Raw genomic sequence first — 23,225 nt, forward strand, 5'->3', positions numbered from 1 at the left:
CATACTCCTGTGAAGCACCTCGGGACATTTCACTACGTTGAAGGCGCTATATAAATACAGATTATTGTTGTTGAATAAAAAAGTTGAGTGAATCGAGGTTTTGGGTTACTGATAACCGCCTGTAACAAGGTTTAAAATAAGATGGGACAAGGCGATTGTTTCTCGGTTACAGCAGCCCACCTCCAGTCGGTTGAGCTTTGAATAATTGCCTGAACAACGCACTCTGACCAACTCGCTTAATAAAAAAAGCTTCGGTTTAATTTACACAAGGCGCACAGGTACTTTTGGATTTACAAAAGGCACATGGCGGTATAAAGGTCCACGTTATTAGCGGCTAATGTTTAAGATTCAGCACCGGGACCGAAGGGTTGCCGACACCTTGCCACCGGCACACATTCAGCATCTACCAGGAGTCCACGCTCGGGGAAGAGTGAGGCGATGAAAGTTTGGGGGTTTGTTTTACAAACTTCTCTCCTCGGTCCTGGCTCGGGACCTGGTCGGTCAGCAGTAGCTGAGGGGAAGGGAAGGGAAGGGCGTGAAGCAAAGGGCTTGGGATTGGGAGGCCTCACTCAGGAGCAGAGAGTGGGTGTGCAGAGGGAGCTGTGTGCAGAGAGGCTGTGTACAGAGGGAGCTGTGTGCAGAGGCTGTGTACAGAGGGAGCTGTGTGCAGAGAGGCTGTGTACAGAGGGAGCTGTGTACAGAGGGAGCTGTGTGCAGAGAGGCTGTGTACAGACGGAGCTGTGTACAGAGGGAGCTGTGTGCAGAGAGGCTGTGTACAGAGGGAGCTGTGTGCAGAGGGAGCTGTGTGCAGAGGCTGTGTACAGAGGGAGCTGTGTACAGAGGCTGTGTGCAGAGGGAGCTGTGTGCAGAGGCTGTGGCTATGTGCAGAAGCTGCAGGCCACAGCATGAGGGCATGCAGATTAAAAATACATTTAAAATAAAATATCACCCAGACAAATAATACTTAGAGACGCAGTTTACAGGTTTCCAATGTTACATTTCACCGCCCACCACCCAAAATATATGTTTTGTTTCGGATAGCTACAGATATTTGTTTGAATGCTAACGCCGAATATGAAAGGCTGCCCAGAGATACAGATTGCATTTCTTGTTGTTGTACACAAAGCTCTGCGGGCGTCTGTCACGGGGGCCTGTGGGCGGTGTTGCTGTCAGCAAAGCCTTGTCCTGTTGGGGAGGCCCCTTGGGGCAAGTGTAACATTGGAATGATGACTTAGCCTTGATGCTCAGTTAGTGCCTCTGTGACGCTGTCCTTGGCCAGGTCAATGCCTGGAGTGTTGAGGGCCTGCACTCCGCCGTCACACTGAAGACCAGAGAATGGGTTGAACCATCCCAAGGAGAAGTTGCCATCGAATGCCGCCTTCATCCCTTCCCAGCCCAACTTCTTCTCCCAAGTGACCGTCTCGTTCTTGAGGCGCTCAATGCCCTAGAAACAATCATGACCACAAAATGTAATGGCTGCAGAGAAATCAATGCTACATTAAATCTACCCGCCAGACAGTGAATTATTGCAAAAAAAAACCTTCACACAGATTATACACAGGAACCCACTACTGTTTCCCACATTACAACAGTGACTACACTCCAAAAGTACCTCATTGGCTGTAAAGCGCTTTTGAGACGTCCGGTGGTCATGAAAGGGGCTATATAAATCCAAGTCTTTTCCTGAGGTATTTTCAATAACCAGGGGACATAGATTTAAAGTAATTGGGGGGAGATTTAGAGGGGGTTGAGGGGAAATGTCTTCACCCAGAGGGAGGTGGGGTCTGGAACTCACGGCCTGAAAGGGTGGTAGAGGCAGAAACCCTCACCACATTTAAAAAGTACCTGGATGTGCACCTGAAGTGCCGTAACCTACAGGGCTACGGACCGAGAGCTGGAAAGTGGGATTAGGCTGGGTAGCTCTTGGTCGGCCGGCGCGGACATGATGGGCCGAATGGCCTCCTTCTGTGCTGTAAATTTCTCTGATTCGAGGGTTTTGTATAAAACGTTTCAAACATTTCCATGTAAATGCTTCTCATTTTATTTTGCCTTCATCAACAAACGATGGAAAGCCCATTATTCTCTGTCACGTATTATCCAAATATATACATTTCTATGTCAGAGCAATGTCATGGCGATAAGAAAATGAACAGATGTGGCTACCTACACCAGATCCGGTGATTCACGGTGCGCTGGCTTTAAGTTACCCATTCTAGGCATTCTGCTAAAGTCGGTCAGTTTTACAGTGAAAAATATAACTCCATAAATAAGCATAAAGGGTTAAAGAGAGCAATTCCTTTACATCGCTCTCATTCCCAGCTAACTGCACCAATATTGTAATGTTTGAGAATCCGTCGCAAAAGGTTTAACTGAGACGGTGGTTGCAGTAAACAAATGGTTTCACTAAGTCCTGCGTGAAATGAAGCATTCGATTCCTCTTGCAATACTTTGTATTTTGGCTTGTGTGATAGAACTGATAAAAGATACAACCCACTTTGCCACAGCAGTTTATCCCTGGATTGGAACTTCCGTCCAATGGGAATGGAGCACCACAATGGACACTTCAGAAGCGGTTATTCCTCAACGATGTACACGGGACACTTATCCAGTCTACTGAAAGACTGCTTCCTTCTCCAAACATCCAAGGCACAGGCACACCTGTGTTGTGCATTAACACCATCAGGACTCTACAATACCCGTGGATCTTAAAAGCGGGAGAGTCAGGATGCCTCCGATCTCCTTTACGTCGGATTTACGTCAGATATATATCGGATATATGGCACAGAAACAGGCCATTGGGCCCAACCAGTTCATGCCGGTGTTTATGCTCCACTCGAGCCTCCTCCCGTCTTTCCCCATCTAAATCTATCGGCATAACCCTCTGTTCCCTTCTCCCCCATATACTTGTCCAGCCTCCCCTTAAATACATCGATACTATTCCCCTCAACCCCTCCCTGTGGCAGCGAGTTCCACATTCTCACCGCTCTCTGGGTAAAGAAGTTTCTTCTGAATTCCCCATTGGATTTCTTGGTGACTATCTTATATTGATGGCCTCTAGTTATGTTCCTCCCCACAAGTGGAAACACTCTCTCTGTATCCACTCTATCAAAACCCTTCATCGTTTTAAAGACCTCTATTAGGTCACCCCTCAGCCTCTCTGTTCAAGAGGAAAGAGACCCAGACTGTTCATCCTTTCCTGATATGTATACCCTCGCATTTCTGGTATCATCCTTGTAAATATTCTCTGCACCCTCTCCAGTGCCTCTAGATCCTTTTTATAATATGGTGACCAGAACTGTACGCAGTGCTCCAAGTGTGGCCTGGATTTAGATCCCTGTCCCAGAGGTGATTATTGCATCAAGGCGACGGTGAACTATCCCACCCCTCGGACAATGAACATTCAGTCAAATGAAGCAAGTGGATATTTCATGCAGAACATATACCTGGATCATTAAAGGCCAAATATCAGTAAAGATTTCGAGAGAGAGTTGTGCAGGCACCATCTCTACTCCAAGATAGGCTGTAGTGTTAGAAGACAAGAAAAAAAAGTCAGTGTTAGTTGAAGAGGCAACAGCAAAGGAAAAGGTGAAAATGAGAAACCACAGCTCTTACTCAGTTAGACCGAGACTGACGTAAATACCAGTGATGGTTAGAAAGTGTATCGCTGTTAAAGATTAGTACAAAAAAAAGCAATGAATCTGTTAGAAGGGTTGCTAGCATTTAATAGCATTTCCTATTCTTTATTAGTGAGATCAATAGTTCACCTAAAGTGGTTTCTTTAACTCTCTGCTTCCCTCTGATACCTCAATCATTCCAGCCACTCACCTCAGCACAGGATGCTGAGTCGTTGAGTATATTCAAGGCTGCGATCGATAGATTTTTGGACTCTCGGGGAATCGAGGGATATGGGGATCGGGCGGGAAAGTGGAGTTGAGGTCGAAGATCAGCCGTGATCTTATTGAATGGCGGGGCAGGCTCGAGGGGCCGAATGGCCGACTCCTGCTCCTGATTCTTGTGTTCTTATGAGAGCGTGGCCCATCTTTATCAATTGCTACAGAGTTTTTGAGGAACTTGCTTTTTGCCTGACCTTGTGCAGATCACCCAGGCCGTCTCGGTGCCACGACCAGCAGATAACTAGCCGGGAGGAATTCGAGCGGGGAGCTTTTGAGAGACACACAGAAACGCTCAAGAACATTAGCAAGGGAAGGAAGTTTTGCGATTGGGGGCAGTAGCTGCAGAAGATGAAAGGGGTTAAAGGTGGATTTGAGGAGAACTGGTGACTGGTTTTGGAAGGGAACGAAGGGATGGTGTCTGAGGGAACGGTCAGCGAGTGTGGAAGCGAACAGTGCCTGCTGAATGGTCACAACTCGAATGGGGAGTGGATCAAGGCGGCAGGGGGCAGCTTTGATGCTGCAGATGATAGTGTGGTTACCACGTTAATTTATTTTTTAAAAGATTTCCTTTCCTGAAACTACCACTGCCCCCAAGATCTGAAGTTCAAAATATATTAACGGCGTGGAGTGGACTCCCAGTGGGACCCCCGCCAGATTCGAACCTGCCGCACCACGGCGGAACACCCCCCCCCTCCCCCCGCCAACATTTGGCAGTGGCGCGCAGAGGAGGTGTGATCAGTGGCAGTAGGAATGCGTCTGTGAACATGCTCACGGGTTTGTAGAGCTGTTGCAAACCCCCCCCCCTTTAATCAGGGGGGGCACTTGATTACCGATAACACCACAAAATAGTTGTAGAGCTGTTGCACTGTGAGTGGCTCAGCCAGTCACGTGATGTTCACAAGACTCAATAAAACCCCGGCCAGTTGGGTCCAGATCATTCACGATGAGGTATGCAGTTACGAGCCTGGTGGATGAACCGGTAATGTGTAGTGTGACTGTCAAACCTTTGTTAATAAACCAACTAGTTTCATGAATTCTTAAGCAAAGAACCATGAAGCAAAGACATTATGCCCTGCATCAATTAATTGGCCCAACACGTTGCAGGAGGATCTTGACAACACACGCTTCCACTTCTGTTGTTGTTAGTCACTATGACAAGATTTACACAAATGTCATTGTCAAATGCTCGATTTCCAGCGCTGTCTGTCGAATCCTTTCTCTAGCTCCAAACCGCTGCAAAATCAAAGACTTTATTTTAACCGCACTAACAATTACAAAGTGAAGCCTATGCAAGTTGGCAAGCCATCCAAGAGCAAGGCCTTTTGCATCATTACGTTCGCTACAGTATCCAACATCTCTCTCGCTGCGACATTTACGATGCCATTTCAGAAACACAAGACAGCTCAGTATTTGAGAGAATGAAATAAGAGGGAAAACAGTCCTATTCAGTGCTCAATGTCAACGTAACCATCAGAGAGGCAGACATGGGGATCAGAGAATTCGAGAAACCTGCCACACACACCCTCTACTTTAGATTGATGCAGGAAGGAAGAGAGGAAAACAGACAAGAGTTCTAGTTGAAGATGTCCAGGCATAGTTAGCAAGAAAAAAAAACATGCTAGTTTGCAAGATATTTTTTTTGTACTTGTTGACGGGCTGTGGGCGTCGCTAAGCTGGCATTTATTACCCATCCCTAATTGCCGTGGCTCTACTGGAGTCCTCGTGTTTCGGTACATCGATAGGCCCTTTCAGAGAGCAGTTAAGAGTCAACCACATTGCTGTGGGTCTGGAGCCACATACCGGCCAGTCCGGGTAAGGGCGGTAGATTTCCTTTCCTAAAGGACATCAGTGAACCAGGCGGGTTTTTCCAACAATCCGGTAGTTTCATGGTCACCATTACTAACACGGGCTTTTTATTCCAGATTTATTTAATTAACTAAATTTAAATTCCTCAGCTGCCCTGGTGGGATTTGAACTCATGCCTCTGGATCATTAGTCCAGTCCTCTGGGTTATGAGTCCAGTGACATGACCACAATGCTCCCGTACCCACTGTGAAATGGACCCGATAGATTTGCTTCTTATTGCTGGCCCTCCAGGTCTGGTGTTAGAATGCATGTGAAAGGAAGGAGATGGGCTGGTCAAGGAGGAATGCTGAGGTTTAAAATGTTTGCACAGGGACAAAGGGCTCAATTTTCCACATGGGGAATTTTTGGCGCAGTTGAAGAGGTACGTACGATTTTTTAGTGGCCCAAATACGCCAAAATAAAAATCCAAGTTTCGCCGGAATTAACTTTGAATTTGAAGCAGCGCAGATTGGGCCAAGCTTTGTGGGTGGAGCTGAAGGCCTGTGCCAAAATCTGATGTTGCTAGGGTAACGAGGGACGCTCAGAAGGGCTGAGGTTGGAATCTGAAAAAGGACCGAGGCTGGGCTGGAAACTGAAGCCGCTGCCATTCCAGGCCGCAGGGTCCTTCATAAGATGCAAAGAAATGTCGACATCGTTTATATTTATGTAGGATAGTAACAGTCACCTCCAAGAGGGCAATCAACGCCAAGTGGAGATGGTGAATAATGTCTCAGTAAATAGCAACTGTCTGTGATCGGATATGTCTTGCAGCTCCCAGTAGCTTTCCTACTGTCAATGTTCACCATACTGAAGGATGTTTCCCCCGGGCTGGAGAGTCTAGAACCAGGGGTCACAGTCTCAGGATAAGGGGTCGGCCATTTAGGACTGAGATGAGGAGGAATTTCTTCACTCAGAGGGTGGTGAATCTTTGGAATTCTCTACCCCAGAGGGCAGAGGAGGCTCAGCCGTTGAGTATATTCAAGACACAGATATACATTTTTGGATGTTAAGGGAATCAAGGGATATGGTGATAGTGCAGCAAAGTGTTGAGGTAGAAAATCAGTTATGATCTTATTGAAAAACACAGGGTGGAGTCTACTCTTGGTTGCAGCTTCTACCCAGAGTACAAGTGGTGATCTAAGTCGCAATCATTCTCCATGAACTGCTGCTGATACGGCCATGCATTAAGTCTTGCTTGTGCGGCATAACGTGAAATCACTGCCCCCAATATGGGTTAACCTCAATCATTTGGAACCAGGGTCCCTCTGGGATGAGAGTTAGCCATTTCGACCAACAAATTAACACCAGCCAAATCCAAACTCTACACAAATTCTTTGTAAAATGTTTTATTTAATTATTCAATAATAGCACCCAAATCACACACAAAGTATTCAGATTGTATCTGAACTAAATGTTTAGACAAACAGAGAAATTTCCCAAGCGCCCCGTGTTAAATGCATTCTTAAAATGTAGTATCTTCCCCTACCCAACATAGAGGACACAGTTACCAGAAATAATGATCTAACTGCAGTTTTTGGCAATGCTGTAATATATAACACGAAAAATTTTGAACCAACATTCGTTGATAGTGTTTCTGCAAAGCAAATTAAATGGAGAGTCTGGAAAGTAACGGATTAAAAGCCTCAGACGAGTTCTTTTCGTCACTTGATTTCAAACAAGAAGCCATTCTGTTGGCCCACCAAGAACTATGTATATATTCCTTTTCCATATTCCAGCATTGCAAAAGGAGTTTCACATCTTAACAATTTTTAAACATTTGCTTTTGAAAAACAAATCCATAATTGCTTGTTTGTGTTCAGTTTCCACATTAAGATCAAACCTCATCATAACCCATTTCTAGAATTATAAAACTCCTAAAACAAACCAACCAGCACTACCTTGAGCAACATTCCCACTAAGCTGTGTGGCCGCACACCTGTCTGGAGGTCCCGCGCTGTCTGGGACCGGCTTCTCAAACTGGAGATTTAAGCGAAATTTGAAATGGGCCGCACGGCTCGTTAATGTAACCGTGCAGCCAAAATAAATTACAGCGAACATTGGCCACAAGGTTTTTAAAAAAAAACACAATTCTCTCCCTCAAATTTAAAAAAGTGGAAACGTTTAACACTGCTATGCATAAATCTTCTTACATTTAGTAGAAAAATGAATTCCCCCAAACCCTATTGATACACTAAGACGATAATGATGTACAGGCAAGTTTAAAAAAAAGGCTTTACATTAGTTCCACGAAATGAAGTTTGCTATCTTTCCTGCCCTCTGCTGGGGTATAGTTCTCTGGGTACTGGCCGCCCTCCCAGTACCTCTCGCAAGTGGCCATTTTGAAAAGAGTGCATTAGTCAGCTATCCAACTGCGGAAGGCACCACCCAACAGGGGTCCAAAAAATGACAGTAAGACCCAATTCCCTCCTTCCTATTCTGGCAAGCTCCAGAGGCCAAAAGTAGCACAACCAGAGGCGATGAGGAAGAACTTCTTTATGCAACGAGTGGTCAGGATTGGGAACGCGCTGCCTGATAGGGTGGTGGAGACAGATTCAATAGTAGCCTTCAAAAGGGAGTTGGATAAATACTTGGAGAAAAAATTGCAGGGATATGGGGAAAGAGCAGGGGGTGGGGGGAATGGGTCGCTCTTCGAAAGAGCCGGCGCAGATTCGATGGGCCGAATGGTCTCCTCCTGTGCTGTACTATTCTATGAACCACTGCCGCCCCGATTGAGACTGACTAACGTATCATAGATTGGGTATTGAAGAAGATATTCCTGGTCCGTCTGTTCAATACCAGTCTGTGAAATTCATTTAGACACAGCCAGCCACAAGCACATTCAAAAATTCTAAGTTTTTTTTTATGCTTTTAGCAGCCTCTGGTTTTAGCTCCCATGTATAACATCCATAAGCCTGACTAAATCATACATTAACTTTCAACCCCAATTTAAAAAATATAAAGATCTGGCGATGTAAATAATGAACGAAACTGAGAGTGAACTGGCAGTCTCTGAACAAAATAATGTTTGGTCGAGTCCTTGCACCAGCCTGCCCTGAATAAAACCCTCAATATTCTCAGTCTGTACGAGGCACCGTTGGATTGTGAAAGAGATTAACACGACGGCAGGATGGCTGTAAAGATCGCTGTTGGGCGGGACCCATCAGGAGCACGGCAAACGCCAGTCCCTGGGATGAAGCGTCGGAAACCATCTCACCAATCCCAGGACATATGGCCAAGTACTAGGGAGTCCTTGGTTTGCAAATGGGACAGAGACACAGGGCTTACAGTAAGCTTGAACGCTATACAAATAATGTAAAGGACTGCAGATGCTAGGTGAATTGAAATTCAAGACGGAGATCGCTAGATTTTTTGTTGGATAAAAGCATCAAGGGGCTTGGAACAAAGGCGGCCAAGATCTCACTGAATGGTGGAACAGGCTTGAGGGGCTGAATGGCCGCCCTCCTGTTCCTACACAAAGGAAAGGGAGGTAAACATGGACAGCCTGAAAACAAGAGGAATAGCACAGGGGAAACTTTTTAAAGAGGTAAGAGGGGGAAATTAAAAAAACCTTTTAAAAGTCAGGTTTTTAAATGCAGCTGTCGCGCATCTACAGGAAACAAAAACATTTTGCCTCGTGTTTGGAAGACTGAATTTACCGGCTGAAAAGTATAAACATGACAAGGCGAGAGTAAATCTGTACAGGACTCTTAACACCCAGCAATAAGTGTAGCCTTCATCATCATGGAGGGGAGGCATGTAGGGTAACAGCTAGGATTCTCAGAGTATTTACTCAGCTACGCGGTCTTTACATAGTCAGACGAGGAAAACAGAGAGAGGGCAAAGTTAAAAATGACCAAATAAAAATTTGTAAAAGAAACGCATTAATGATCTCGTGCTGGCCGCCCACATAATATGACTTTGGCACTTCACAGGCAAGGGTGGTGGAATTGCCATTCAATGTTCCCGTTAACTTTTGGGGGGGGGGGGATATTCAAATTTCCGCGTACGCGTGGTTTTTCCATTCAGGAGCCGGTGAGCCGATTGCTCTGGACCTCCAGAGCGCTGCACGGCTGCCCAGCTTAAAGGGAACATTGGTGCCACAGCAACTTACGTAGTTCATCCGGATCAGTAAAGTATACACAGGACACAACTTGAAATTAATTTAAGTGGGGGTGGAAAAGCAACTCCAAAGGGCGCGTGCCAAGATTGGTGCGTGACTCTCCCTTGCATCGAGAGCTTTTTTTTTGGTGACAACTCGGTGACAAATAATCTTCGTTTTACAAGCTTTGTTGAGCAACTGTCCCGTTCAGAAAGGCATGGAGTCACTTCCCCTTTAACATGGAGGGACTCTGCCTCTTTGGCATCACGGGAAGGTGGCAATAGGTGGGGGGGGGGGTGGGGGGGTGGGGGGCAAAGCCAGGACAGACCAGTACCCAGAGTGGGGTAAACTAGAATGGAAAAGAATCCAGATTGAAGCAAATACAGAAGGAAAAGCAAAAAAGTCAGGCTCTTGAAGGCTCTGGGGGTAGTTGCAGTAAAATTCTTGCTGTTTTTAAAACGGGCAGGGTTGCATCTCATCTGTGGCTAGTGTCTGTGCATCTTATTGGTATGAACGCCCCCTTCTCCACTCACAGCACCCAACAAGTGCTGTAATGACACCACATTCATCAAGGCATCAGTTTATACTTCAGTAACGGTTACAGAATATAAAGGCATATATCAATAAAGGCAAAGAAAATAAGTCTATTGGGATTCCTGAAATTTGCGAAGGATGTCCAATCCTTAACAGCACTTTCAGTCACTAGATTTGCTTTAATTTCCTTTATTTTAATTGTACAGCTACATTGGCAGTCTTTAGAAGCCTGCTTTACACAATATCCCCGTATAGTAGTGTAGGAGACAAGGAGGCTCGGCATTTTTACAGTCCTATTGTTGCACGGAACAGAGAAGGCTGGAATACGTTGAACAACGGAGGGCGCCTTATCATAACCCATGCTTTCAAAAAAACATGTCAGCCACCCGAAGGGGTTACCACCTCGTAAACAACTTATGGAGCAAGTTACAATCGGTACTTTTAAAAGTAGTTTTATTGTTAATAACCAGTTTATATTGGATTGCTGGCCTAGGATGACTCAGACCACATACTGGTATGGGTCTATCTTCCCTTGGTCTGGAGTTGCAAATGGACTTAACCATTCTACTGAAAATGGATGACCGAACACAGCTTTCATATTCATCCATTTTGTTTTTTTAGCCCATCTTCTCTCTTCCTTTTTCAACTGCTCTATTCCCTGGAAATAGAAATAGAACAGCTTATATCAAGTAGGTCAGATTGGGGGAGGAGGTCTCTCGTCTACCCACTACAGTCAGAACACCCGAACATACAGGAGAATCAGCAAGAGGCCACTGATATTACAAATTAACATCCAATTCAATTCATTAAAAAACAACCAAATAGTTGGTATAATTTTTTAACGCTCCCTCCCCCGCCCATTGTCACACGTTGCTCCCTCTCCTTGCCTCTTCTCGAGTCGGTAGGCCGAGGACTGGTTCCCTCAGGCTTCGGCATGAACTACGACGGAAACGGCAAAGAGCAACGCAGGTGGACTCCGATTCCCGCCCCCACCCACCCTCCATTCAGAGGAAACGCCCCTTCCCAGGTGGCTTGGCTGAAAGCTGGCCGCTTGCTGCACGAGGGGAGGGGAAAATAAAACTATCAGAAGGGCGACCCCACGTTCTGCCGTGACACGGTACAGCAGGGCACTGAGATGCTATGCCATCAATCCAACCCTTGATCACATCCTTACAGGAACACGTCCAAATCAGTATGTCACTAAGTAGAGCTCAAACATTGCACTTATAGCATTATACAGGAAAAAGGGCCTCCTATATCTCAGCACGATCTTATTAAACCGCTACAGAAAGTAGCCAAAACTACAGAGAAATTTGGCAAAATAACCGTGGAAAGTCAAGCGGCCGATATGGCGAGCCCGGGATGTTGCTGAGGTTGAGGAAAAGGAGGTTGGGAGCTGGTGCAGTAAGCTTGCAAGGAATATAGCATAGGAAACATCCCAAGGCCTTTCACAGGAGCGTAATCAGACACAAAACTGACACCGAGCCCAGGAAGAGGTTACTAGGATAGGTGATTAAAAGCTTGGTCAGATGGGTGAGGTAGGGAATTCCAGAGCTTTGGGCCAGCAATGGTACAGTGAAGGGAGTGGGTGGGTGCACAAGGGGCCAGAATTGGGTTGCAAGGCTGAAGGATGCTAGAGAGATTGGGAGGGGAGCGTGGCCATGGATCGACTGGGAACCAATAGTCAGCATGCGCAGGGGTGGTGTTGAAATTGAGAGGACAAGGAATGTGGAGATAGGGCAGTACTCTCATACACATACTCACAGTCTATGTCCATACTTCACCCACAGCTGCCATGCTCTTTGCTACCCCCAACCTCCAAAGATATGGGGCACTCAGCTAGCAGGAAATGAGCTAACAGATAGTTCCAAAACTGAGTTTGAGCATTCAGAGAGACGGGGATACAGACCGGTTTTAACAAATGATCATCATTACCCGTCTACCGTTTCTTTGTTTGCCCACTTCATTCGCCTCCAGACAGGTGCTGCCCATTATCTGCGTACCCTACAGCTGGACATAGGGTCCTCTGGCCCAGAGATATTGCCACAATGCCCAACACAGCTGCAAGTTCGGTCAAAAGGAGGTATTTTTAACTGTCGGTTTTCTCATCACATCCGAGAATGCACTTAGACGGCAGACCTACATCTGGAACAATTTCCAAAGACAAGATAACTGGTAGGGCAGCTAATTCCAAGGCTTCAACCACGCCCCCAAAACAAATAACCCCTTGGAAAGAAGTCCCTCTCTTACTTGTACTGCTGGGCGAATCTCCCCGTCATTCGGCTGAAACAGAAATACTCTGCGCTGAGGAAACATTGGATATATGGCCCAGAAACAGGCCATTCGGCCCACAGTCCATGCTCCACTCGAGCCTCCTCCTACCTTTCCTCATCCAAATCTAGCAGCATATCCCTCTATTCACTTCTCCCCCATATACTTGTCCAGCCTCCCCCTAAATGCATCAAATATTTGAGGAAAGGTGGGTTTGCTCTCACTATCGTGCTCCAACATAACGGCTGAGTCTTCACCGTCAGAAATATGGGTCAGAATCGTATGCGCACACCTGAAAATGCTGGACAGGAAAAGATCAGCCAGTCCAGCTCCCCTGTCCCATACAGTCGCGATGTCTGAAACATCCTGATTCAGACACTCCCTGCCCACCAGGAGCCATGTAAACCCATGGGAGAGGAAGGAAAAAAAATCACAGAAAAAAACCACGGCCAGTTAGGGAAAGAAAAAATCTGAATTGCCGTCAAAGGGGTCCATCATTGCTAGAAAATTGCTTAAATTCTGTTAGTAACTGCATAAAATTAATTGTTTAACCATGGCTCAGTGGGCAGCACCCCCTCCGAGACAGGTGGTTGTGGGTTCAAGTCCCACTCCAGACTTCAGCACAAAAACCTAGGCTGACACTCCCAGTGCAGTACTGAGGGAGTGCCGCACTGTCAGAGGGGCAGTGCTGAGGGAGCCCCGCACTGTCGGAGGGGCAGTGCTGAGGGAGTGCTGCACTGTCGGAGGGGCAGTACTGAGGGAGCGCCGCACTGTCGGAGGGGCAGTACTGAGGGAGCGCCGCACTGTCGGAGGGGCAGTACTGAGGGAGTGCGGCACTGTCAGAGGGGCAGTACTGAGGAAGTGCCGCACTGTCGGAGGGGCAGTACTGAGGGAGCGCCGCACTGTCGGAGGGGCAGTACTGAGGGAGTGCCGCACTGTCGGAGGGGCAGTACTGAGGGAGTGCCGCACTGTCGGAGTTTCTGTCTTTCGGATGAGACATTAAACCGAGGCCCTGTCTGCTCTCTCAGGTGGATGTAAAAGATCCCATGGCACTATTTCGAAGAGCAGGGGAGCTCTCCCCAGTGTCCTGGGGGAAATATTTATCCCTCAATCAACATCACAAACAGATTATCTGGTCATTATCACAATGCTGTTTGTGGGAGCTTGCTATGCGCAGATTGGCTGCTGCGTTTCCCACATTACAACAGTGACTGCACTTCAAATAAAGTACTTCATTGGCTGCAAAGCGCTTTGGGACCTCCGGTAGTCGTGAAAGGTGCTATAGAAATGCAAGTCTTTCTTTAGAAATAAGTTAATTGGTGGTTATGTTTCATAGATTTAACATGTTAAAAATTCCATAATCCAACAGATTAAAAAAATTTCACCGGGTTAGATCCTAACCTTTCTCGGACCGGAACTTAAATCCAGGCCAGTCTGGTGGGATCAGTCTCCTGTGTCTGTTGACTACAAGAGGTTCCACATGAAATGCCTTTTGAGCCGTCTCAATCCTAGTGGGCATGGACCGACAGCACAAAACTGCCCCAATTCTGCAGTAACTGGCACTGCCAGTCAGACGGAGGATGGTCAATGGGGAAAATGGAAAGCATGTTGCATGCTACGCACGGGTGCTACTCGGGGGGGTTTGGATGAAGCACATTGTTGGGGCAGAGTGAAGGGAACTTTCCTCTGGGTCTTACGTTACCTGGGAATGCCAGTTAAACCAGCACCCACACCCCTCAGCTTAACCAGCAAAAACCCCCATCGCTTGACAATTCCAAGGTCGCAATCCTTCAATCAGCTCTTGGGAACGTGTCCAGGACACTGATTTTAAACGCTCTTGCGATTTTAATGTTCATTTTAAACAATTGGCGAAATATTATCTTATTTGCAAAATCAGTTGTTCACTAATTAACTTAAGTATATCATTACTGCTGGTAGTTAAGCAGCTTCAGTGTCGAGAGGTACAATGTATGGCCCCGATGTATGGGCACGCAGCATTCGAAATAAAGTAAATGAGTTGACGGCACAAATCATTACAAATGGGTATGATTTGGTGGCATTACAGAAACGTGGTTGCAGGGTGGCCAAGACTGGGAATTAAACATACAGGGGTATCTGACAATTCGGAAAAAGATAGACAAGAAGGGAAAGGAGGTGGGGTAGCTCTGTTAATAAAGGATGATATCAGGGCAGTTGAGAGAGACGATATTGGCTCTAATGAACAAAATGTTGAATCATTGTGGGTGGAGATTAGAGATAGTAAGGGGAAAAAGTCACTGGTGGGCATAGTTTATAGGCCTCCAAATAATAACTTCACGATGGGGCGGGCAATAATCAAGGGAATAATGGAGGCATGTGAAAAAGGAACGGCAGTAATCATGGGGGATTTTAACCTACATATCGATTGGTCAAATCAAATCGCACGGGGTAGCCTTGAGGAGGAATTCATAGAATGCATACGGGATTGTTTCTTAGAACAGTATGTTACAGAACCTACAAGGGAGCAAGCTATCTTAGATCTGGTCCTGTGTAATGAGACAGGAATAATAAACAATCTCCTGGTAAAAGATCCTCTCGGAATGAGTGATCACAGTATGGTTGAATTTGTAATACAGATTGAGGGTGAGGAAGTAGTGTCTCAAACGAGCGTACTATGCTTAAACAAAGGGGACTACAGTGGGATGAGGGCAGAGTTGGCTAAAGTAGACTGGAAACACAGACTAAATGGTGGCACAATTGAGGAACAGTGGAGGACTTTTAAGGAGCTCTTTCATAGTGCTCAACAAAAATATATTCCAGTGAAAAAGAAGGGCGGTAAGAGAAGGGATAACCAGCCGTGGATAACCAAGGAAATAAGGGAGTGTATCAAATTAAAAACCGATGCATATAAGGTGGCCAAGGTTAGTGGGAAACTAGAAGATTGGGAAAATTTTAAATGACAGCAAAGAATGACTAAGAAAGCAATAAAGAAAGGAAAGATAGATTACGAAAGTAAACTTGCGCAAAACATAAAAACAGATAGTAAAAACTTTTCCAGATATATAAAACGGAAAAGAGTGACTAAAGTAAATGTTGGTCCCTTTAGAAGATGAGAAGGGGGATTTAATAATGGGAAATGTGGAAATGGCCGAGACCTTAAACAATTATTTTGCTTCGGTCTTCACAGTGGAAGACACAAAAACCATGCCAAAAATTGCTGGGAATGTGGGAAAGGAGGACCTTGAGATAATCACTATCACTAGGGGGGGTAGTGCTGGACAGGCTAATGGGACTCAAGGTAGACAAGTCCCCTGGTCCTGATGAAATGCATCCCAGGGTATTAAAAAAGAGATGGCGGAAGTTATAGCAGATGCATTCGTTATAATCTACCAAAATTCTCTGGACTCTGGGGAGGTACCAGCAGATTGGAAAGCAGCTAATGTAACGCCTCTATTTAAAAAAGGGGGCAGACAAAAGGCAGGTAACTATAGGCTGGTTAGTTTAACATCTGTAGTGGGGAAAATGTTTGAAACTATCATTAAGGAAGAAATAGCGGGACATCTAGATAGGAATAGTGCAATCAAGAAGACGCAACATGGATTCATGAAGGGGAAATCATGTTTAATTAATTTACTGGAATTCTTTGAGGATATAACGAGCATGGTGGATAGACGTGTACCGATGGATGTGGTGTATTTAGATTTCCAAAAGGCATTCGATAAGATGCCACACAAAAGGTTATTGCAGAAGATAAAGGTACGCGGAGTCAGAGGAAATGTATTAGCATGGAGAGAGAATTGGCTGGCTAACAGAAAACAGAGAGTTGGGATAAATGGGTCCTTTTCGGGTTGGAAATCGGTGGTTAGTGGTGTGCCACAGGGATCGCTGCTGGGACCACAACTGTTTACAATATACATAGATGACCTGGAAGAGGGGACAGAGTGTAGTGTAACAACATTTGCAGATGACACAAAGATTAGTGGGAAAGCAAGTTGTGTAGAGGACACAGAGAGGCTGCAAAGAGATTTAGATGGGTTAAGCGAATGGGCTAAGGTTTGGCAGATGGAATACAATGTCGGAAAATGTGAGGTCACCCACCTTGGGGAAAAAAAAATAGTAAAAGGGAATATTATTTGAATGGGGAAAAATTACAACATGCTGCGGTGCAGAGGGACCTGGGGGTCCTTGTGCACGAATCCCAAAAAGTTAGTTTGCAGGTGCAGCAGGTAATCAGGAAGGCGAATGGAATGTTGGCCTTCATTGCGAGAGGAATGGAGTACAAAAGCAGGGAGGTCCTGCTGCAATTGTACAGGGTATTGGTGAGGCCACACCTGGAATACTGCGTGCAATTTTGGTCACCTTACTTAAGGAAGGATATACTAGCTTTGGAGGGGGTACAGAGACGATTCACTAGGCTGATTCCGGAGATGAGGGGATTACCTTATGATGATAGATTGAGTAGACTGGGTCTTTACTCGTTGGAGTTCAGAAGAATGAGGGGTGATCTTATAGAAACATTTAAAATAATGAAAGGGATAGACAAGATAGAGGCAGAGAGGTTGTTTTCACTGGTTGGGGAGACTAGAACTAGGGGGCACAGCCTCAAAATACGGGGGAGCCAATTTAAAACCGAGTTGAGAAGGAATTTCTTCTCCCAGAGGGTTGTGAATCTGTGGAATTCTCTGCCCAAGGAAGCAGTTGAGGCTAGCTCATTGAATGTATTCAAATCACAGATAGATAGATTTTTAACCAATAAGGGAATTAAGGGTTATGGGGAGCGGGCGGGTAAGTGGAGCTGAGCCCATGGCTGATCTTTGTTGAATGGCGGAGCAGGCTCGAGGGGCTAGATGGCCTACTCCTGTTCCTAATTCTTATGTTCTTATGATTAGTCTGAAAGCTAGGCCAATGTGTTGGGAGCACGACAGGGAGAAAACCCTACCTATATTTCAATTCACTTAAGCTTTTGTTGAATATTGAAACATTGGCGCTATGCGCATCTGCACGAAACAATTGCACTGGCGTTTGACTGCAATTCTAACCCTGTATCTGATTACTAAGTTTACAACATGCAAAACACCATGTCGACCAAGTTATGGACGTCTATCTAATCTAGATGGAAATTTGTCAATAACTCAACCTTGCCAAGCACCAGTTGGTCTTATTACTGAACTCGCACCATACTGATATACTACTTTTAGTAATAGTCTCCCCATCAACGTAATAGAATCTAGGAGGAGCTTCCCCCAATTGTTTAATGGGTAAATACAGCAGGCGAGACGATCCTGAACCATATACACAACAGGAAAGTCTGGTTGGGTCACTGGTTTGTGACAGTAGATGATCTCAGATGGGGCGACAGTGAGAAACACAACTGCACTCAAGTCTTTTCGGGAGGTTTGGGTGGGGGTGGGGAAGGAACGAGGAGAGAAAGGAGTATTGGTTGAGGTTTGAACATCCAGACTGCTTCCCAGTGACCCGTGCTGTGACAGGACCGTGTTCAGCTGCGATGCTGTTCTGTCCCACAGCCTTGAAGGGCATGGGATGCTGGGTCATGCAACTTCAAATGGTCACTTGATCGAGTGGTGACAAGAGCTGCAAATCTGTGCCTGGTGTGAACTGTAGGACACAAGGGAGATGTTTGAGGCAGGGCGACTCTATAAATGTCTTTGTTCTACCCCTTGGGCTTGACAGGGTAGATGCAGGAAGGATGTTTCCCCCGGGCTGGAGAGTCTAGAACCAGGGGTCACAGTCTCAGGATAAGGGGTCGGCCATTTAGGACTGAGATGAGGAGGAATTTCTTCACTCAGAGGGAGGTGAATCTTTGGAATTCTCTGCCCCGGAGGGCTGTGGATGCTGAGTCGTTGAGTATATTCAAGGCTGAGATCGATAGATTTTTGGACTCTCGGGGAATCGAGGGAAATGGGGATCGGGCGGGAAAGTGGAGTTGAGGTCGAAGATCAGCCGTGATCTTACTGAATGGTGAAGCAGGCTCGAGGGGCCGAATGGCCGACTCCTGTTCCTAATTCTTATTCTTACCATCTGATTTGAACCTGTAAACAGGGGTGTTCAAACTCATATTCTCCAATTCTTTTAAGCACCGTAACTGGTAAATGTAAAAGATCCCACGGCACTATTTGAAGAGCAAGGAAGGTGTCTCAGACAACAATTATCTCTCAAAACCACTACCATGACAGATGAACTGGTCCTTTATCGCACTGCTGCTTGTGGGACCTTGCTGTATGCAAAGTGGTTGCTGCTCTGGCCAACGTAACTGTAGCTACACTTCAAGAGTTATTAACCGCCGGGAATCGCAAGGGGACGACCCAAGAATATGAAAGACATTCGATAAATGCACCTTCGTTCTTTCATTCCTTCCCACTTCATCAGCTCAGGCAGCAGGTTGGTGACCTCTGAAAATGCTGCTCCCTAACTCACTCTGGGACGCACTAAAGTGGCGCGTGGTCATAAGAACATAATAGGAGCAGGAGTAGGCTATACGGCCCCTTGAGCGTGCTCCGCCATTTAATACGATCATGGCTGATTCGATCATGGACTCAGGTCCACTTCCCTGCCCGCTCCCCATAACCCCTTATCGTTTGAATAAATTTAAGACAGATACAGTTTCTTAATGTCCCAACTTCCACAGCTCTCTGAGGCAGCGAATTCCACAGATTTACAACCCTAAGAAATTTCTCCTCATCTCAGTTTTAAATGGACAGCGCCTTATTCTAAGATTATGCCCTCTAGTTCTAGTCTCCCCCATCGGTGGAAACATCCTCTCTGCATCCACCCTGTCAAGCCCCCTCAATCTTATACAGTCGAGTTCTTCCTCCTGAGAGAAGGTGTCTCACCTCCACTTGATGCCTGGCCTTTCTGCAGCAGTCTGCACTTTAACCGGCACGTAACTGGGCAACCGATGTTCCCATCAGCGCTCCAGGGATCCCGCGCTGCCGGCTTTTCAATGAAAGAAACGTGCACGCGCGGTATTCTGAACGACCCGAGCAGCCACTTAAAGGGGCCGTGTGGCACCAACAATAATGAACGGGGAACACTGCTCACAGTCCGGCTGTTTTTGGGGCTGTGCTGGTTGCATTTTAAAAAAATACTGCTTATATATATGATGAAAGTTCTTGAACGGACAGACAGACGCGGAGTTCAACGGTTAAGTACTCACCGTTTCATCTGAGCATATAGAATGTACTTGGGTGCCAAACATTACGGCAGTGAATATGAGGAAGAGGAGACCCTCGAAGCACAGAAGAATGAGAAGTATCACCGTGGATGGCGGCGAGAATGAACTGCATTCTAGGAAGGACAGAACAGATCAACGTCAGACACAAATACATGGCATCGATTGAGCAGTCATTCACAGGCTTGACTTAACAAAAGTTGCCATGGAGTGGGATACTGTATCTTTCAAAGCTCTGCAGATTCAGGGGAAAAAATGTTCACTAATTATTGTAAAGTATTGATAGCATCTATGTTTACAAGCGCTCTACTCGGAACTCCTTAGCGGCAAGCGAACCCCAGGTGGGCAGAGGAAATGTTACAGGGACACCCTCAAAAGCCTCCCTGATAAAGTGCAACATCCCTACCAACACCTGGGAGTCCCTGGCTAAAGACCGCCCTAAATGGAGGAAGTGCATCCGGGAGGGCGCTGGGCACCTCGAGTCACATCACCGAGAGCATGCAGAAAGCAAGCGCAGGCAGCGGAAGGAGCGTGCGGCAAACCTGTCCCACCCTCCCTTACCCTCAACGACTATCTGTCCCACTGTGGTTCACATATTGGACAGTTCAGCCACCCAAGGACTCATTCTCAGAGTGGAAGCAAGTCTTCCTAGAGTCCAAGGGACTGCCTATGATGATGATGTTCCCTCTAATTATATTTGACCCGTGTGGCCCCTTTAATGGGCTGCGCGGGCTGTTGAAAATTCTGCGCGTGGGGTTTTTCTACTTAAAGGCCCCTCGAGCCTGCTCCGCCATTTAATACGATCATGGCTGATCCGATTATGAAGTCAGGTCCACTTCCCTGCCTGTTCCCCATAACCCCTTATTCCCTTAACTCTGAACCAAACCCATTCTTCATCAACAGCTACCTCTACAATCAGAAACATACTGTTCTTTGGAAGAATTCTATCTTATTTCATCTCCTATAATGATGTACATAGCCAGATTGTATGAATTCTAATGTTAGTTTGGAAATTTACTGTAAAAAATATGGCTAATGTCTGTTTTCGAATGCTGAGTGTAACTGGAAAGCCGAAATAGTTCTGTAGCAAATATGAAGCATTTTTGTCCATGATATGGCATTGGCCTCGTTTTTTCTTACTATGGTATAAACAGTGTTAAAAACGAGGTTCACTCACATATTGTTTGATCTGCAATGGGGCCCAAATTCAAGATCACCTCATTTATTTAAATAGTTTTTGTGGAGCTCCCAGAGTTTGGCATATCAGGTCATATTAAGCTGTGAGCAACTATTAAAGGACTGCTAACGGACTTAAAAAGGAGGCACATTTTGCAGTGGAAAAATGGCAAAGACCAGAACAGACCTGATGTTGCATCAACCGCTGGAGGCCAAGGAACTCAAGTGCTAGGAAAGAAGGGTGGTCCTATTTTGAGAATGAACATCCAGGAGAAAAAAGCTCCATGTGCTTCGAACCATCAATTGCTCGTGATTGCTGAGCCTTTGGAGTGTTGTTCAGGTGTTCCAGCCTTCTTTGTCTCCTTAGGCCATCCCCTGGAGTTGAGGATCACTTGCTTCCACACTAATATGAGTTCTCAGGTGACTAATGAGACCAATGTGGGATCTACAGACTCTGTTACAGGTGGGGCAGGTGGTGGTTGAAGGGCCGGTGGGTGAGGTGCTTGGTTTGTCATACGCAGCTTCCGCTGTTTGTATTTGGCTTCTGCGTGCTCCCGATGAAGGAAGCTGGGACATTGAATACATTTAAGACAGAAATAGACCGTTTAAGCGATATGGGGTTATGGGGATCGGATCAGCCACCATCGTATTAAATGGCAGAGCAGGCTCAAGGGGCCGTATGGCCGACTCCTGTTCCTATTTTTTGTGTGTTCTTAGAATCATTCAAACTCTTTTTTTTTTTAAAACATAAAACATATTTTCTACAGCCTTAATGGGAAAGGTTGGATTTCAAATGAACAGTGGAGTTATACTATTTAAGCATTGATGCACAGCAGTGTTATTCAGAAACAAGAGGCCAATAAAAGCCCTGAAATACGAGACAGCATTTCCCCTCACCCCACAACCAGCAGTTCAAGTTGATAGGGTGCAGTGAAAAACTAGCATGAACTAACCCGATTGCTGAAAACAGTCCGATCCTACTTACAGTTCAGACATGTCGTCAGGGCAGAATTAAAAGCAGCTTTAACTAAACACTGCAATCCATTCCCCGGTGTGGGCATAACTCGTCTGGTTCAGCATAAAAAACCCATTCTTTACAACCTCTGCCCCCAGCCACAAACACCTCATCGTTGGGCAACAAGTATAGAAAGACACAAACTAGAACGTCTTCCACACATGCTCATTTGTGGTTACCCCCATGCACGAGAAGCTACAGTGGTTACTGGAATATTAAATCCAGAGACACGACAGCTGGGGAATTTAAAAATAAATCTGGAATAAAAAGCTAGTATCAGTGATGATGACCATCATCATCATAGACAGTCCCTCGGAATCGAGGAAGACTTCCTTCCACTCTAAAAGTGAGTTCTCAGGCGACTGAACAGTCCAGTACGGGAATTACAGTCTGTCACATCCTCTGCTTCGACTGTTAATGGTGACCATGAAACTACCGGATTGTCGTAAAAACTCATCTGGTTCACTAATGTCCTCTTGGGAAGGAAATCTACCGCCCTTACCCGGTCTGGCCGATATGTGACTCCAGACCCACAGCAATGTGGCTGACTCTGAACAGCCCTCTGCAAAAGGCCCAGCGAGACACTTAGCTGTATCAAACCACTGGGAAAAATAATCCACCTAGGCACCGGATTCGGACCCCCTCCCTATCAGCACTGTGGGAGCACCTTCACCACATGGACTGCAGCGGTTCAAGGCAGCTCACCACCACCTTCTCGAGGGCGATTAGGGATGGGCAATAAATGCCGGCCTGGCCAGCGACGCCCACATCCCATGGGGTAAAAGTTAGATTGCTTGCACCTCTAGCAAAAAAAAAAATAAGAAAAATGAACAGAATGAAGGTTTCTATTTATACTCACTCGCCCACTCCTCTTCAAAGCAATACAGAAAGTGGAAGGTAACCATGACCAGGGCATGCAGGGATATCAGAGATATATACATCTGAAACACAGAACACGAGACACTTTCAGTAACATTTCAATTAAACTAGAAATGAAATATTCATGGTGTCCTGTATTGGTTGTGTCCTCAGCAATAGTACACAAACATAAGCCACGAGCACAGAATCCAGGCACAGACCACAGCACAGCACAAAACTAATATCTTCAGTGATGCTACATCACTAAATTAATGGTTGATAACAGAATAAATGAAGAAATCATTTGTTACGTACATTATTGAAAAATATTGAATAATCTTTCATAGAATCATAGAAATTTACGGC

The 23,225-nt window shown here is 45.9% G+C and overlaps 1 protein-coding gene across 2 annotated transcripts in view; it reads right to left on the reverse strand.

Annotated features, from left to right (window-relative positions):
- Positions 1–236: 236 nt before the first annotated feature.
- LOC139264209 (palmitoyltransferase ZDHHC3) overlaps positions 237–23,225 on the reverse strand; it is a 47,967-nt gene continuing 24,978 nt past the window's right edge. Inside the window, exons 5-7 of one of the 2 annotated variants that reach the window (XM_070880315.1) lie at positions 22,861–22,942; positions 19,796–19,926; positions 237–1,444 (exon numbers count right to left, since the gene is read on the reverse strand). In XM_070880315.1, the coding sequence (XP_070736416.1) occupies positions 1,232–1,444; positions 19,796–19,926; positions 22,861–22,942 (426 nt within the window). In that variant the 3' untranslated portion in view covers positions 237–1,231. Of the gene's footprint in view, positions 1,445–7,068; positions 11,030–19,795; positions 19,927–22,860; positions 22,943–23,225 lie in introns of those variants that run through there. The other variant, XM_070880316.1, reaches the window with a different exon arrangement.

This window comes from Pristiophorus japonicus, chromosome 5 (assembly GCF_044704955.1).
Source record: "Pristiophorus japonicus isolate sPriJap1 chromosome 5, sPriJap1.hap1, whole genome shotgun sequence".
NCBI classification, from domain to species: Eukaryota; Metazoa; Chordata; class Chondrichthyes; family Pristiophoridae; genus Pristiophorus; species Pristiophorus japonicus.